Source organism: Penicillium chermesinum (genome assembly GCF_028974085.1).
Source record: "Penicillium chermesinum strain IBT 19713 chromosome Unknown utg000003l:1.0-5111272.0:1.0-5115320.0, whole genome shotgun sequence".
Lineage (NCBI taxonomy): Eukaryota > Fungi > Ascomycota > Eurotiomycetes > Eurotiales > Aspergillaceae > Penicillium > Penicillium chermesinum.
Window position 1 is genome coordinate 3,281,516 of NW_026695313.1, and position 15,434 is coordinate 3,296,949.

The following is a 15,434-nucleotide window of genomic DNA, read 5'->3' on the forward strand; positions in this document are numbered from 1 at the left end:
TAGAGAGGACCTCCCGCGATCGTAAGTATTGTTGCAGATGGGAAATCACATGACTATCCCCCCCCATCCCCGGCGCTAATTACAATCACCCTTTTCAGCCCTTAACTTACCCCTCGCCGATGTTTTTCTACCTACTAGGTTCTGTCGATGTCGATTGAAATCAGCTTCTGTGATAAGCAGATCAGAAGAGGCCTCGCTCATGATGGCAGATCCTCTGAGCATAACTGCCTCACTACTAGCGGTTATCACAGCTGCTGTTCAGTCAACGAAAGCGCTCCGCGAAACTATCATACGATTCAAAGGTCGCGACAAAACATTAGCCAGACTGCAGCATGAGCTATGCGATCTCGTCACAATACTAGACTCGTTGAAGCAAGTGATTGGGACGGAGGCAGAGATGTTGGCGCTTCTCAAAGGTCCTATTGAGAGATGTGCCCAAGTATGCCACGATTTTGAAAAGTGTATGCAGGCTTTCGGAAGCAAATCGAAGACAACCATCAAAGACTGGACAAAGATGGAATTCATGAGAGGTGACATTCATGAATTTATCGATACCATATCTGGGTACAAATCCACAATATCGGTCGGCTTGGGCACCTTGACCATGTTTGTTCACCCCTTCTTTTTCTTTTTCCTTTTCTTTTGTTCTTAGGAAAACCGACTAACCCAGTTCCAGCCATAATGCCAAAGTATCTCAAAAAGTTCTCGAAGATTATAACGAAATGATCAAGGACACAATGTGTTCCTTGGAAGTTCACTTACAACGAGTTGACGAGAAGATGGGGCAGCTCTCCATCGACAACACGACCACTTCAAGCTCAAGTCTCGATCTCAATGACGAAAAGGAAGTCACTAAACAATGCCTTCGCATTTGTGAAAATGCGTGTCATTACATCGCATCCCTAGCCGGTCAAGAATCGTCTCTCTTGCAAGGGTCACGAGATGGAGGGGGGAAGGATCATCTTTTTGAGGCCCAAAGAATCACCCGACAGGCTCTGGACAAAAATCAAGATAGTTTCGACACGATTATCCGTGGGCTCCGGGCCCGTTTGGAAATCCTTGTATCGAATAATGACCCTGGCGACGAGAACGAGAGGACACGCTTAATAAAGGACATCGATGCTTCCGAGCAATGCCTTGAGATCTGCAAGGTAGCGAGCGAAGTGTCGAATCGGAAAGAATACAGAGTGGGAGAGGTCGTTGCAGATGGCGAGAGCGACCAAGTTGTTGTGAATACCCTTGCGGATCTTTTCGATGTGAAGAAAGCGTTATCGCTGGGGAATTCAGCCCAACTTGTAGGCTCCATGACGGAAGAAGCCCTTCGGCATTTGACGGACAAACGATATACGAGTCGGTTTGGAGCTTTATCCTATGCTTCTAGTAACACTGATGATCGAGTCACGGGACAGATTCCAGCTAGGGGGGACTCAGCAATCCGGGCAATCTTACCCAAATATGAACAAGCCCGAGCGGGAGCAAATGAGGTCTATACCAAGGCAGAGCCCGTCTTCCAATAAAGTGAGAAAGCGTTCGACGCGTGATGAAAATGAATCAGGTGAATACGAATGAAGGAGGTCAACAAAGGAATCAATGGCATCTGTCCATATATTATCGTTCTTTCTGAATGACCCGTGTTGGGTTCATTCAAAGCGCTTTCTAGTTTTCAAATTGCTTAGTAGGTTATGTGACTGAGTAGTTGCAGCACATGCTAAGGATGTGCCGCTCGTCACCGCACAGAAAATCGACCTTTGCAACCCGGTCCTATGTAAGCTGACTAGAAAATCCTTCCAACAAGTCACTTTTATTTTTATTGAATTGCTTTTGTTCGCCTTCCTGGTTCCGGAACGGATAAGCCCCACGTGGTCTGTACCGTCATCGGTCATCGGTCCATGGTTCAATCACAATGATTCATCACGGCCTTACCTCGTATTCCCTTTCGAAGAGTTCACTTTGACCTTGTTACATGACACCCTCGGACCATGAAGATGGAGAACTTGAATCAACATCCCGGCATGAAAGTAGAAGAACGCTATAATCTTTGGGCAGGGAAAGGCAACGAACGACGCAATGTCTTCGAGGATATTGTCGCAGAGGAGCATACCTTCCAGTTTATTGGCTCTACAAACTCCAATTTCACAAATGCACGATCTATTACAGCCAAAAAGTATGCGCGTCAGTGCTTGGGCAACGCGTCCGATACTACAATACAGCGGGCTTCCAGAAGCCATGGTGAAGTCTCATGGAAGGAAGAGCTTCTTCCTCACTGGCAACAGCCAAAAAGTTCCCAGAGGGTCGATCTCCCTCTTCACTAAGAGGTAATCTGTTTGCTTCTCTAGTTTCATGGGTCCTTGCTCAACAGGTTAAAAATAGATCGGAAAATCCTGAGTTCTGAGCAGCTGTTGAACTCTGATGTGACGCGTCCTTCTTGTTTCGGAATTCAGCCTTCTCTGCCTTGTTGGAGGAAGCTTTGTCGAATTAAAGCCTGGTTTGTACGTCTACTGAACGGCTTATCGCTGCGTTTTTACTATAGGTACGATGTTCCTACTACTGCTCCGGACATAATCAGTGTTTAGTTGATGGCTATTGTCAAGGCCTTTTCAATCCTTTTGGCAGGCAGAAGAGGTTACGTGCATGTTTTTCAGTGTACAAAATGAATATGGGAAGCACTAGTCTGTTGTATTTAGTCTATAATAGTAGCCTACCTTTCAGTGGAGATGAGACCTCAAATCGAATGTGCTTCTGGAGCTTCCTAAGGCTTCACAAAGATGCTTAGATTGATTTTCTTATGTCAGAAACAAAGGAAACTTTGAAATCGTGCGATAGCTTCTACACGAATATGCCCTGTAACTTTATAGATCCGACTTCTGATGCCGAACGCAGTTACAGCTGTCCGAATTGGGCTCTTTTCGCAGAAAGGCGACATATCTTCATCGAAGATTCTCGTACATCGTACGTTGAATGTTCCACGTTGCCCTCAAACCTAACGGTGAAGGTAACACTGATCCTAGATTCTACGCTATGGCGTATCCCCTGCGATCGTCTTACCAAAGCTGCACACGAGTTAGCCAGAGATGGTTCTTTCGCGTCAGGCTTACCAGCAGAGCTTACCCGATCCAGGCTTGCACAGGCTCTGTATGTTTTCGTTTCCCAGTTGGAGAGCATTAGTGGGCCCGGTGAGCCAAACCACGAAGTCTGTGCTCAGGCATCCAAAGCAATCCACAGAACATTAGTTGAATTGCTCGATCCTCCACCAATCTCTGCTGGTATCACTCGTGCTAGTCCCACCGCTTTTACGACCTTATATATGTTGAATCCGAGCATGATTCTTCCATGTTTTTTTTATGCCGATATTTGGGACGGACTTGGTCATCTCGACTCTATAAGTAGTTGAACGGGAAGACATGTGAAGTGTACGGTTCTAGTTACATAAGATCCTTAGCGTGACCGACTCTCGCACCAAGTGGTATTCGGTTGAAGGCGATGACACAATCTGAGGATGAACGTGAAGATGTAGGATATATTATTGTCTGGATGAGGACCTCCCTACCATCTTGACCATCTCTTCCGGGCTACGCCTTATCGTGTTCTCAGGCACAACAGATATGCGAAGAAAATTGTGGGATGACAAGATTCCTCAGCTCATATTAGATGAGAGGGGATGGCGCCAAAGGAAGGGCCATCCAACCTCTCAGATCCACCCCCCAGAACTGCTGCAGAGCTACTTAGGTCAGTATTTCAATTCACAAGTCTACCAAGCTGATATGACATACATTGCCTCAAAGCCTAGGATGACGAGCGTAGGGTGTAGCCAGTCCCTTGGAAGTTTCTCTCCTGTTGCTCGTGGGGAGCATGCTCTTCATTCATTGGCATATTGGCGCGATCACCAAATATTTTCTGGATTGTCGTGTCGGATGCATCTCCCAGGCACTGGATGTTGTTTCTCTTGACGGTGATTTTTCGTGCTGTTGTTGTATGGCCATTCGCGGAGCCAACAAATTGCAGTACATTTTCCTCTGCGACTATATCCTCGAAAATATTGCGGCGTTCATTATCTGGCCCTGTCGTAGCCGGAGATCTTTCGTGCATGGTCACGTCGTGATTTGGACCTGAGTTGCTCATGGTATGAAAGAGATGGGTGGGGAAAACGGCGAGTTCCGATGGAGTTAACTAAGGATCCAACCTTTCGATGACTCATCGTCAAGATTCTACTCACGTAAGCCGGCACCGCAGTGGACCCGGCAACCTCCCACTCCAATGTGGAGAAAGGAGTGCACCAAAATGGCCAATCAGGAGCTCATTGGATGCCTCCGTTGTCAAACCCAAACAGCGCCCTTGCAAAGTGAGGCCTGAGCGTCAAAAAGTCTCTTGGCAATCACAGCCACGAACATCTTGGGGCTGTCTCTCCGGGTACACCCAAAAGACTAAGAGATATTGGACTGCGGAGTCCTCTAAATCCAGACCCCGGCCGTCTCGTTTCTCCATCTTGGAGTAACAAGCGTGTTTTTGGGTGAGGGTACTCACTGTCTCCCTGTCTTTTTGCCTTCAGAACAGCGTCGCGGGGTATTCACCAATGCCATTCTTGCGTTGCCGTCCCATGATCTGAACGCAAGTTGGCTTTATCTAATACAATGTTTGTCGTGTGGCGCAGGACAAAGATACGGTAGACATGCGGCCCTCGGTTTTCCAAGAGTCTGCTCCATCTGGCAAGTTCTTTTAAAAACCCTTCCACTTCGGGCCGCTCACGCTCCGCTCGTTCCTCACGTCCTCTTATTCGGCTGCTGAGGCGTCTGTGGTTGTTTAGCACCTAGATGCTTCTTGGCATTCAATGGGTTTCATTAGAACCTGACTGCATTATGGAGGCGTCTCGAAAGAATTTAGACATAATGAAGTATCATCGCAGGTCTTACGATCAGGCGACAAATCTTGCTCTGAAAATATAATGGTTTGAACTTCGGCACAAAGACAAACGGCGGCAAGAGAATGGCAGGCGCTGACAAATCAAGGCTTCTACAGTCGATAGCGGAAACAGCTTCTACCCTGACGCCTGTGTGTCTTTACTCAGGCCCCACTGCTAAGGGATCTTTACTCCACTATTGTTTCAAAAATAGATGGAATTCATAAATGTGACTGTACGGATACCGTAACTTACGTCCACTCTACAAAACGGTGTTTTTACTAAAACAGCCTTATAAGAATCCCCGGCGTAAGCGCGACAATAAGACAGAAATTTTGATTTTATGGAGACCTCTTCAGTCAGCCGTAGATTATAGTTATTGTTCCATATACAGCGAGACTACGATATGGCGAGAATGGCAAGCCACTTAGCCAACGCTGTTAGGTAGAGTAGCATGTACATATTTCGAGGTCTCATGACCTTCGACTTCGTAAGAGAGATGGAGAAAGGTATAGAGAAATTAGTAACCAGACGCAGTGGATTTCGAAAATCTTAAATTATTCTACTAAAGAGGTAGCTTGGACAGTATTTCCAGCCTCTACCTTTTCCAGCAGGACCTGCATAATCTTATCATGTCCTCCCAAAGACGCAGCATTGAGAGCATTTCTATACCGCCCATCCTGAGCGTTGATCTCAGCTCCCTTCTCCAGCAGGAGCTGCACAATCTTATCATGTCCTCCCAAAGACGCAGCATTGAGAGCATTTCCATACCGCCCATCCTGAGCGTTGATCTCAGCTCCCTTCTCTAGCAGGAGCTGCACAATCTTATCGTGTCCTCCCGAAGACGCAGCATTGAGAGCATTTCCATAAAATCCACCCTGAGCGTTGATCTCAGCTCCCTTCTCCAACAGGAGCTGAGAAGAGTGACCGTTTGGAAATTTCCACGTCCGGGCATCTCTGTGTCACTCGACTGCCAGTCAATTGATCTAATGGTCGGATGGTCGACTGTGGAGTGGATCTCCAATGGCACATTGGCCGAGTCTGGTCTAAGGAGATAGACTAGAAATCTATTCCGTTTGCGGGCCGCGGTTCAAATCCGCGAGGTGTCGATATCTACTTCTCTTTTTTTTATTTTTTCTATCTTTTTCTTTTCAGTAATTCGTCTTGATATTTTCTACTGCCGGTGAGTGACTAATTGACTGATTACTTAGAAATGAGACTGATTGAGCCAGTGTCGTTATGAACCTATTTCCATTGTTTCCATATGTTCCAGCTCAGTTTGATATGTCGCTTCTGCCAGAGCGTTCGTTCTCTTATCTATATCCACGGATATCCTTTGCGGGTCAATCCCTCTGTGCTATTTCCGGTATCCCGATATTCCAATTTTTGACGCCCTAACTCCAATTCTCAGGGGCTTTTCGCCAAATCAGTACCCGTACTGAATCGAAGGCGACACGTTCGGCCAGTACACAGCTTCCTTATCAACCGGCGCAAACTGCTGAGAAAAATATCCTCTGAAATAATTCTGTTCCGGCGCTGCTTGTCGCATATCGACCGGAGACCCATGTGAAAGAGCATTGGGCATCATGCCCATCGGGTAAGTGCCGAGCTCATTGGCGGGGCTGTGCGTTACGCTCGAATTGCTCGTTGTTGGCGTCAGGGGAACATCTTGCTTCAGGACTGATAACTCGCCATCATCGACGGATGAGGAGGTACCGTCGTCCCCGAAGCTCTCGTGGGCCGAGTCTGAGGCTTTTATGGGCGCAAAATAGGCGCCCTTGGGCAGACCCTCGCCGGAGAACACTGCGTCGGGGAGGTGGGTCTTGGTGACTTGGATCATCTTGCTTCCGCCTGGGCTGGGTCAGTAAGAGATTTATTGGCAAGGAGAGGGGTGGTGGGGGGGGAGGAGATGATATTTACCAATTTTCCCGTCAAGATACTTCTCTTCCATTCTTCGGACGAAGTAGATCTCGTCCAGAACCTCCAGTCGGTTGGGCGGGGTGATATGCCTGCGGGCTTCCTGGGAGGCCTCCCGGAGCTTCTCGACTGTGATGCCGTGGCTGTCTCTGAGTTCACAGAGGATATGCACCAGGAGCCTGACTCGGTCTGCGGTTCGTTAGCATCGGATAGAATAGAAACGCTGGTCTAGATGGCACATACCATTTTTCAAAAGGTGATCCGGCTCTTTATGCACAACTCCAGCAGGCCACCAACCAGGCTTGGTCATTTCGGGATTCACGCGCTGCGGCACACCTGCGATGGTCGTGCGTCCGTTGTACGGGAAATGGACTTGTTTCCGAGGCTCGACGAGCTTGATGTAGGACTTTGCGATGGATCGGCAATTCAATTGCTGAAACTCCTCGAACGCCTTCGCATAGAACCGACGCAGCAACTCACGAGAGTCGACGCGGAGAATCGTGTACCCTATTGCAGGCGTAGGAGGCGGGGATGATGACTTTAGCGGCGACATGCCCAGCCCTACACGCTTGGTGTCACGACGTTTGCGTCTTGACTGGTGCGATTGCCATTCGCAGGGGATTAGTTCGACAGATCGTTGAGCTGGGTACATCCACTCTGGATTTTCGTGCATGTTCCAAGATGATTGGGGTATTTGATTCATATCTAAGCTGCTGCGAGTATCTAACGCCTCTTGCAAGTGCTTTGGGAATCTATAGCAAAGAGACTCACTTGTGCTGTATGGGGTAGGTTTTTGTCCATTTGGACTGGCCATCTCCATAAACTGGTCTGTTACATTTGGGGTGAAGATTTCCCTGCCGCAGCCTGCGATTGAGGCCGACTCATGGACTTGCGGTTTTCCATTTTCATCGATATAGATGAAGGCAAAATGGGGATAAGGAAACTCAAGCTCGGTATGCTATTCTGATATCAGTATCATGCATTATTATTTTCTTTATCTATGCCTGCGGTAGGGAGCTAGTTACCATTCTTGGTTGGTATGGAACAGATGTTTCGGAATGGCGTCGTTCGAAGCCCTCTCCACTTCCTCTCAAGGGCCCTGCTGCCATTGTATCGTAGAGATTGCCGGATTTTATCCCTGTCGTGGCATGAAAGTATTCCACCCTTACCGGCACAAGGAGAGCAACGCTTCAATATATGAGAGCTCGCTGAATGTACCTTATGTAGGAAGGTAGAGCCAACCCCTTGGGAAGGCTTGGTGGTCCTTTGTTTCTTATTGCTTGGCGGCAGACTTCCGGCAGCCTAATTATGACGCACAAGGATTCGGACGCGAGAGAACGGAGGTCACGGTATACTCCTTGGCCATCAAGGGCGTGGGGGAAGGGGGAAAAGTCGGAGCTAAATATACTATAGGTCCTAGCGTATGACCACTGGCATTATCGTTAGGGCCTTCCGGCGAGCATCTATGTTCCTTGGCAGCAACAATGGCGCCGTGCTAATGCAAGGAAAAAAAGAAAAGAAAAAAAAAAAAAAAAAAAAACTAAAAAACTAAAAATTGGAATAAAAAGAAACCTTCTGCAGACCACTAGGCTCGAGACAGCTCTTATCTCTTGGAGTACAGGGGAAGGCTCGGAAAGCACTTCCAGCCAATGAGATCGAAAGGATCTTTAGGTCAATGCTATTGCCCGTGCGCAATCTAATCTGGAAGCGGACGCGCCCGGGCAGATCCCTGTAGGTTTGTTCCCCCACAGATAGTTCGGGCACCTCACGGCACCGGTTCCAATAGAAACAGTTACATTGTTCATAGCAGCCTACAACGCTGATCTTTTCAGAGCGCCGGTCATTACCGCAGAGTTGAGTTTGAATGAAATCGCCTCCGAAATGCGAACACTGCGGCTGAAGCACTGGACCCAGGCAGCTGGGGCCCATTAGGAACCATTCCCCTGTCCCCCGATCGACGATCACTTGGGAAGCGGAGACCTGCGGGTCGAGTCTTGCAAAGTGTGTTATGCCGTGTGGGTTTGCCCGACGTACAGGTACACAATCGATCATGGCCTGACTGGTGGAGTATGTACTTATCGCCGAGGAGAGTAATAGTAGGACGATAAACTTTCTTCCCTCTGCAACAGCTTTCTTGGCGGCTCCTTAATGGCTGTCATCGAGGTAATCCCCACTGCACACTGTTGACACATACGTGCGTCTCCTACCACCATAGAACCATAGATCAGTATGACCCAGGGTTCGTTAGTCTGGCCCTCAAAAGGCCTTTTGTGTGTGAATCCACTGCCACGGTGTAGAAGCAAAAGGACGTACTTCAGGCCAGTCGTTTCCGGATTCAGCAAGTGCTTCTCGAAGTCCCAATTTTCAGTCAAGATCGATGAACTGTTCCTTCCAATGCTGCCAGTAACATGTTGCTATTGATTCGACCCAAAAGTCCCCCATCTTGCACAAAGTACGACACCGTGATCATTGCGTTCAATATACGGTTTACACGATAAAGTTAGATCTCCGCGGAGGCACAGAGAACCAGGGACCTCTGTTCAAACAGGTCACTAACTTTCATAGAGGCTTTCCTGGCCATTCCTATTAGTCGCTTTGACCTTGAACCGCAAAGCCTTTCAGCTTCACGGCACTGACGTATCCCGCCCCTTGCATAAAGTCGAAAAAGCAGAAGACTTCCATCACCAGCGCCATATCTTACGGGTGTCCGCTTGCAACAGCACGGGGAGGGTAAACCGGTCAGCAATCCGACATACGGAGTGCAGAACAGTCCCGGTACGGTGGGCGTTTTTCAAGCCACATAGGTATTTGTAAAAGGCCAATACCAGGGTAATCTGCCCAGGCCAAAGATCCCACTTTTGGTGTGTACAAAAGTACCGCACTGTTGTTCTGGACATCAAGCCATCCAGAGTCCTGCCAAAGCCTTGAAGCCACAAATGCTGCTGAAGGGTGGGGCGCATTGCCATCCTGTACTACAACGCCCGCTACGTTAGGTGCGCAATCATGCTGATATAACGAGCTACATGGTTATAAGGTATGTAACTAGATATTGGCCAGCCGCCACTCCCTTCTCCACCTTATATCTGCGGAGAGAGCCGCATGGGCCTAGGCGTGCCGGATGGAGGCGAGAATCTCGTCTTCTGATGCTCCTGCGCGAATAGTGTCGAGCGTATGTTGCGCGAGAGTCCCATCACTACTCCTTAGAGCGCCTAGCAGCTCCCTCATAAACTCTTGGAGACTGGTAAGCTCTTCCTGGGTCTTCTTAACGGTGGCCTTCCGACGTCTATCGGAGAGTTTATCGAATACGCATTCTCGGGTGTGGGTTTGACATTCGGAGCACGGCTGCCCACTGCACTAACTTGGGCCAACATGAAGGTCAGAGAAAAGTTGATTGAGAACGTCTTAACGAGGGGACACCACTGGGGAGAGGGGTGGGTTCTTCAGAATATCTACCATTGTTCGTCTTTTTTGACACTCTTGACAGGCAGTTGAAGCCCTTCTCACTCGACCGTCGGCTGGAGGAGGTCCTCCACCACTACTCCCGGCAGGTAGCTGGCCGCTGCTCCCCTCGCCAGGGTCATTTCGAGGCTTAATGGCCCGAAAAGGCTGGCCTATGGTGCCCATCTGGTGAAGACGATGTGTGGACTTTGACTTTGATACCTTGCGGTACATTAAAGTCAAGGGAGCCGCCGAAAGAGCCAGAGTTGATTCCGTGTTAACATCGACATCCAGCCATTCAGAAACCTACCAAAATCTTTGAAGCCCAAGATGCTTCCGAAAGGCGGGGTCAGCATTATCATCACGTGGCTAAGGAGCACAAGACCCACTATGCAATCATGGCTGGCTACATAATGAGTTATGTAGTTAATTATTGGCCAGCCGCTATTCCATTCCCCACTTTTACGTGCTCAGAACGTTTAATCCAGCATGATTGTTCCGGGTTTGTTTGATGCTGATGCGAGTTACGTAAGATTATTAGCATGACCGACTCTAAAGGGCAAGCTTATTGCTTCTCATTTGAACGTGTTTGTGCACACGGTCAAAAGTGGAATCGACAAGAGATGACAAACAGGAGTTTGGAAGCTCGCTCGGATGTAGGACCAATTATGTTCAACCAAGACGAATACTCTGCTTGTAGCGTCTGGGTTGATCAACGTGTGCTCAAATTAGAACACAGGGCCAAATATAGAATTGGGCGGATGGTCACCTTCCTCTAGCGGCCCGTGCGTTTCCTAATACCTAGCAACCCCCCAACGTTTCCAGCACGGATTTTCACACCTCCAGGCGGAGGCGAGTAAAGCGGTGTGGCTTGGCAATTAACATATCGGGTCGTTATTCAAGGGCAGGAAATGAATGATATTCAGAGGCGGCGGTACATATATGGTATTGCCGCCAAAGTTTCCCCACCCTTTATTTGGTAGATTCAGAGGGTTGAAGCTCACCATGGCCCTGAATCCAAATGCTGCTATTGGATGATCTTCTTGTGCTTCACTTCCACGGTCGAAGATGCCACAAATAATGTCTTTGTGAGGCTGGGCGATGATCTAATTTACAGTGAATACTATGAATACTGTCACATGGATTTTATGGGATGATAACGACCGGGAGCGAGCGGTGAACCTCCGGCGGTTAGATTAAACAATCAGAAAGCTGCGCCCTCATGATCAACCAGTAGAATGGCCGTAGGCCGGTTTAAACCAAAGACCATACAGTATTTCCCGCCGACACAATACAAATCGTTCGTTTGATGAATGCCTTAGACGCGTATGATTGCTAGTCAATATGCAGTACTGAGAGCTAGTCCCACGCACTCGCTCAACAAAGGATAGACCATCTCTCTAGCCTACGATGCACATCAGGAGACGGAAGCCAGTTTCGTAGACAAGAGAATTAATTGAGTATAAGAATTTGTAAAACAATATAAGCACGAGAAACAATGCCACGTACGTAAGCTCCCGCATTCGCGCGAAGGGGCAAGGGAAAAACCTTCGTGAGAAAAAAAACCTAGCCCGAAGCCCATGACTGACCAACCCGATCAAACATTTAGGTCCTCAAGACTTCGTTCTAACAATTGCTGGAAATGACGTGCCTCATCCCGACGGGTACTGACCTGCGCAGATTCTGCGGCCATTCGGAGCAATTCTTCAGTCTCATATCCACTTACAATGACAGGCTCGAAAACGCTCGGAAGCTTGGCGATGATATGACGTTCGATGACTTGCCTACAAACATTGTCGACAAAAGTTTTCATGGCAACCTGGAAGAATAATATTAGCACAAAGCCATGGCGTCAGGAAATGGGACACTGACTTTGTAGTATGCGGTGAGGTCGTTCTGTGCTTCGGAACAGGCCTGCTTCGTCATATCGACAACTACCCGCTGTTGCAGCGAAGTAACGAGCTTTTCTATTTCGTCGGAAGAGTTGCTCACATGAAATTTTCCGTTCCAGTCGTTTTGGATAGCGTCGTACATCGAATTTTGAATATCATGTTTGGACTGGTCATTTCGAGCCTTCTGGATGTTGTCTGTATAATAGTGATTGTACGTGATCGGCTGACGGGCCTCGTCGTCGAGCAGCACATCCAGTTCATCGATCGCGCGTTTGACATTTGCCTGCACAGATTTCTGAACGCAGGTCTGGACGTTTTGGCGGACTTTGACATCTTTAATCACAAACTTCAATGCTGCTTCTAAGAACGTGGAGACTAATTTGGCAACAGCATCCACGTGCTCACGAGCAATCTTGGCCCAATTCAGTGACTGTGAATGGAAAAGCTCTGCTAGAAGCGCGTGATTATAGTTTCCTGGTAGTTCCCTGCCTCGCGTCCGAAGATAGACCTTATATTATTAGCAGCTGATCGACAATGAACGGATCCTTCACTCACTTCTTTGACCCACGCGGCCATTCCTTCTTTACTAACAATAATCTGGCCCTTTTCGTTGAGCGAAAGCTCCGTCGCCTCATCAGCTGACTCGAGAGACTGATCATCAGCTCGACTCACAACCTTCCGCGTCTGACCGTATTCTCTCATGTGATTCGCGAACTTCTCATTCTCTAGATGAACAACAGCGCGCAACCGGTTTGCAAAATCCTTGTCATGGACGTTGAAGAATTTCGCGTCACGGCCACCATAGTCGCCATCAATGCCAGCTCGTACCACCCCGTGAAAATCGGCGCTGATCTGCGTTAGATATATGCGGATCTGACCAGGCGTATTCCGTTCCGTGCCTAGAGCAGCAAGGTCCTGACAATTTCGTTCAAGCAGCTCACGCAATTCCTCACGCACTTTGGGGAGCTCACGTTCAATGTGACTATCCAAAAGCTCCTGAAGGAACCGTCGAAGATTTTCAATACCAATACGCGATGGATCAAGTCCCAGGCTGCTCCATGGTTCACTTGAGAAAAATGCTTGTTCTGCCTGCTTCCTGACAAGTGGAGACAGGCCCTCACGCAGCTCGGCAGGAGCCGGGTTTTTGAGCAGAAAAAAAACCCAGATTGAGCTTTGTACGGTCCATGTTCTTCGCGAGGCGTGCAACTCGCTGCTCAGTTCCAACATTGATTAGATCCGGCTTTGTGATGATTCCAACAGTTCGAACACCATCTTTATCGTAGCGGCGGGCTCGTTGGATAATGCCTTGGGTATCAACGTCGCTACTTGCGGGAACAACCGCAAGTACGATAGTCCGCGAGCTTTCGAGGTAAGAATCAACAAGGTCACTGACAAGCTGCACGTCACGCTCATTCTCGGAAACAGAGATCAAGCCTGGTAGATCGACAATTGTCAAGTGCAGTCCGGTATTGCCAACCAACTCCAATCGCAGGACATCGGCAGCAAAAGCGGGTGCGCCCAATGCATCTCCCGAGGTGCGAATACCCATGGATTGACTTGCAGCTTCGATGATACCAGGTAGTTCATCGAAGGCGTGAAATTCCAGTCGGAAGGAGGCCAGTCGTCGTCTCTCCTCATCGTCCCGTGACGAATGAGGGATTATTGTCGCCGTCATGCAAATAGCTTGCGGCGCATGTCTGAGGACAATTTCTGTCGCGAATCTGGTGCACAAGCCATCCTGTCGAGGGAAAGGGATTCCGCTAATTCCTTCCAGCACGGAGCTCTTGCCAGCAGATTGATCACCACATACCACTAGCTGAGGCAATGCAACATGATCGCCAACACCGTTGGCGCGGACACGGTCTATCTGATTGAGTCGCTGGGACGTTCTCGAGGATTGGAGACCAAGTTCGTCTCCGACCCGACGGAAGTCGATCGCAGTCCATTGTTCTTCCGAACTCCCCGGATCTTCTGACGTTGGGGTCAGATCGTTCTCCATTTCTTTCAGCAATGATCAAAAGTGTAGCTTGATAATTGATTTTCAGGGTTCGAGAAGAGAGTTTGGGGACATAAAATAACGAGGGAACCAGTCTCTTTATAGTTGCGATTGGCTCTTGCCGAGTTGGCAACGTACTCAGCATCCAATACTCGGGAATGTCGCAAGCGGCTCAATCAGATGGACCGTGTAACAACGGTGATTGGCGATCAGGTTGCAAGTGGTACAGCGTAGGGGCTGCTTGCAGGGTTCAGTTGTAGCAATTTATCCTTCGCGCTCCGGCATGTTCGCTTTCAAGGGGCGAAATTCCCTTGCCGAGTGCGTCCATTAATGGCTACCCCTCCCCACTTACTGCAGCAAGGGATCGCAGATAGATCAGCGACGGTATAAATGATTGGATGGCATGAATCCAAGTTGGCATGTCAAATGACAGCCTAGGTCGGACATTCTTCACTTTCTAAGCAATAGTAAATGAGACAGTCGGTGAAACGAGGGGCACATCACGAGTATTCCATACCTGCCACTTGCTGTACATTATAGAATGTGATTGTTTTCCACTAAAAAACCCCATTGGGGTGCCTTTGAAACCCCTGTAGCGCACTGGCCTCCCAGGAGGGGTAGGGTCATGCTTTATTGTCGATCTCACGAGCGCTGGGCACAGCATCTGTTTGGCGAATAGATAGGTTCATAGCCTTCACCACAGTCCAATTCGCTCAGATCCATGGGCAAACCAAGTATTTGGGGCCGCTGATGGCAACGCAGGACGCCGCTGCTGGAAGTGAAGGGAAGCGAGGCCGTTTCTCCACTCTTCGCTACAGTGAGTACGCATCCCAAGTGATTTTGCCAATATACATCGCCTTGCCTGGCTTTTGCCTGTCTGGGCGGTTGTTGAAAAAAAAAGCGATGCTGAATATTGGGGGTATTGGGGGTACTAGTAAATGCACGGACCACCAGAGGAAGGTGGCCTTCCTTTCAAATTGAATTTTTTGACGCGATTGTATGAAGTTGTATGGAGTTCCGGGGGGTTCAACTAAGGTTCAACTTGGCATTTATTATATAATAAGATACACAAACCACGCATAAATCATGTGATGATGCTGACTATGCCCTGGTTAACTAACTAGTTATGTGCTAGAGTTGAGCGGGCCCCAATATTAGTCAGGAATTCTCTGGGGCCGGGCTATAGTAGAACTTGACATTAGCTATGTAGTTCCTGTCTAAATATCATATACTAGAGATTAAGCTTCACTAGTACCTTTCATATTTATTGTCCGTTAAAAGAGAATAAATATATATT

The 15,434-nt window shown here is 48.4% G+C and overlaps 6 protein-coding genes across 6 annotated transcripts; 2 read left to right on the forward strand and 4 right to left on the reverse strand.

Moving 5' to 3' along the window:
* Window positions 1-202: 202 nt before the first annotated feature.
* On the forward strand, window positions 203-1,517 carry N7468_004161 (uncharacterized protein; the record flags this gene model as incomplete). Its single annotated transcript, XM_058473458.1, has 2 exons — window positions 203-606; window positions 677-1,517. 2 exons carry the CDS (start codon window positions 203-205, stop codon window positions 1,515-1,517), a joined length of 1,245 nt encoding a protein of 414 aa, XP_058332461.1.
* A 462-nt stretch (window positions 1,518-1,979) lies between these two features.
* On the forward strand, window positions 1,980-2,312 carry N7468_004162 (uncharacterized protein; the record flags this gene model as incomplete). Its single annotated transcript, XM_058473459.1, has 1 exon — window positions 1,980-2,312. The coding sequence occupies one exon, from the start codon at window positions 1,980-1,982 to the stop codon at window positions 2,310-2,312; it is 333 nt and encodes a 110-aa protein (XP_058332462.1).
* Window positions 2,313-3,783: 1,471 nt separating this feature from the next.
* On the reverse strand, window positions 3,784-4,086 carry N7468_004163 (uncharacterized protein; the record flags this gene model as incomplete). Its single annotated transcript, XM_058473460.1, has 1 exon — window positions 3,784-4,086. The coding sequence occupies one exon, from the start codon at window positions 4,084-4,086 to the stop codon at window positions 3,784-3,786; it is 303 nt and encodes a 100-aa protein (XP_058332463.1).
* Window positions 4,087-5,451: 1,365 nt separating this feature from the next.
* On the reverse strand, window positions 5,452-7,839 carry N7468_004164 (uncharacterized protein; the record flags this gene model as incomplete). The annotated part of the gene is made up of 5 exons (XM_058473461.1): window positions 5,452-5,851; window positions 6,334-6,745; window positions 6,815-7,000; window positions 7,055-7,769; window positions 7,837-7,839. The coding sequence occupies 5 exons, from the start codon at window positions 7,837-7,839 to the stop codon at window positions 5,452-5,454; spliced, it is 1,716 nt and encodes a 571-aa protein (XP_058332464.1).
* A 2,077-nt stretch (window positions 7,840-9,916) lies between these two features.
* On the reverse strand, window positions 9,917-10,483 carry N7468_004165 (uncharacterized protein; the record flags this gene model as incomplete). Its single annotated transcript, XM_058473462.1, has 2 exons — window positions 9,917-10,165; window positions 10,316-10,483. The coding sequence occupies 2 exons, from the start codon at window positions 10,481-10,483 to the stop codon at window positions 9,917-9,919; spliced, it is 417 nt and encodes a 138-aa protein (XP_058332465.1).
* A 1,363-nt stretch (window positions 10,484-11,846) lies between these two features.
* On the reverse strand, window positions 11,847-14,140 carry N7468_004166 (dynamin family protein; the record flags this gene model as incomplete). Its single annotated transcript, XM_058473463.1, has 4 exons — window positions 11,847-12,068; window positions 12,122-12,649; window positions 12,697-13,192; window positions 13,263-14,140. The coding sequence occupies 4 exons, from the start codon at window positions 14,138-14,140 to the stop codon at window positions 11,847-11,849; spliced, it is 2,124 nt and encodes a 707-aa protein (XP_058332466.1).
* Between the last annotated feature and the right edge of the window lie 1,294 nt (window positions 14,141-15,434).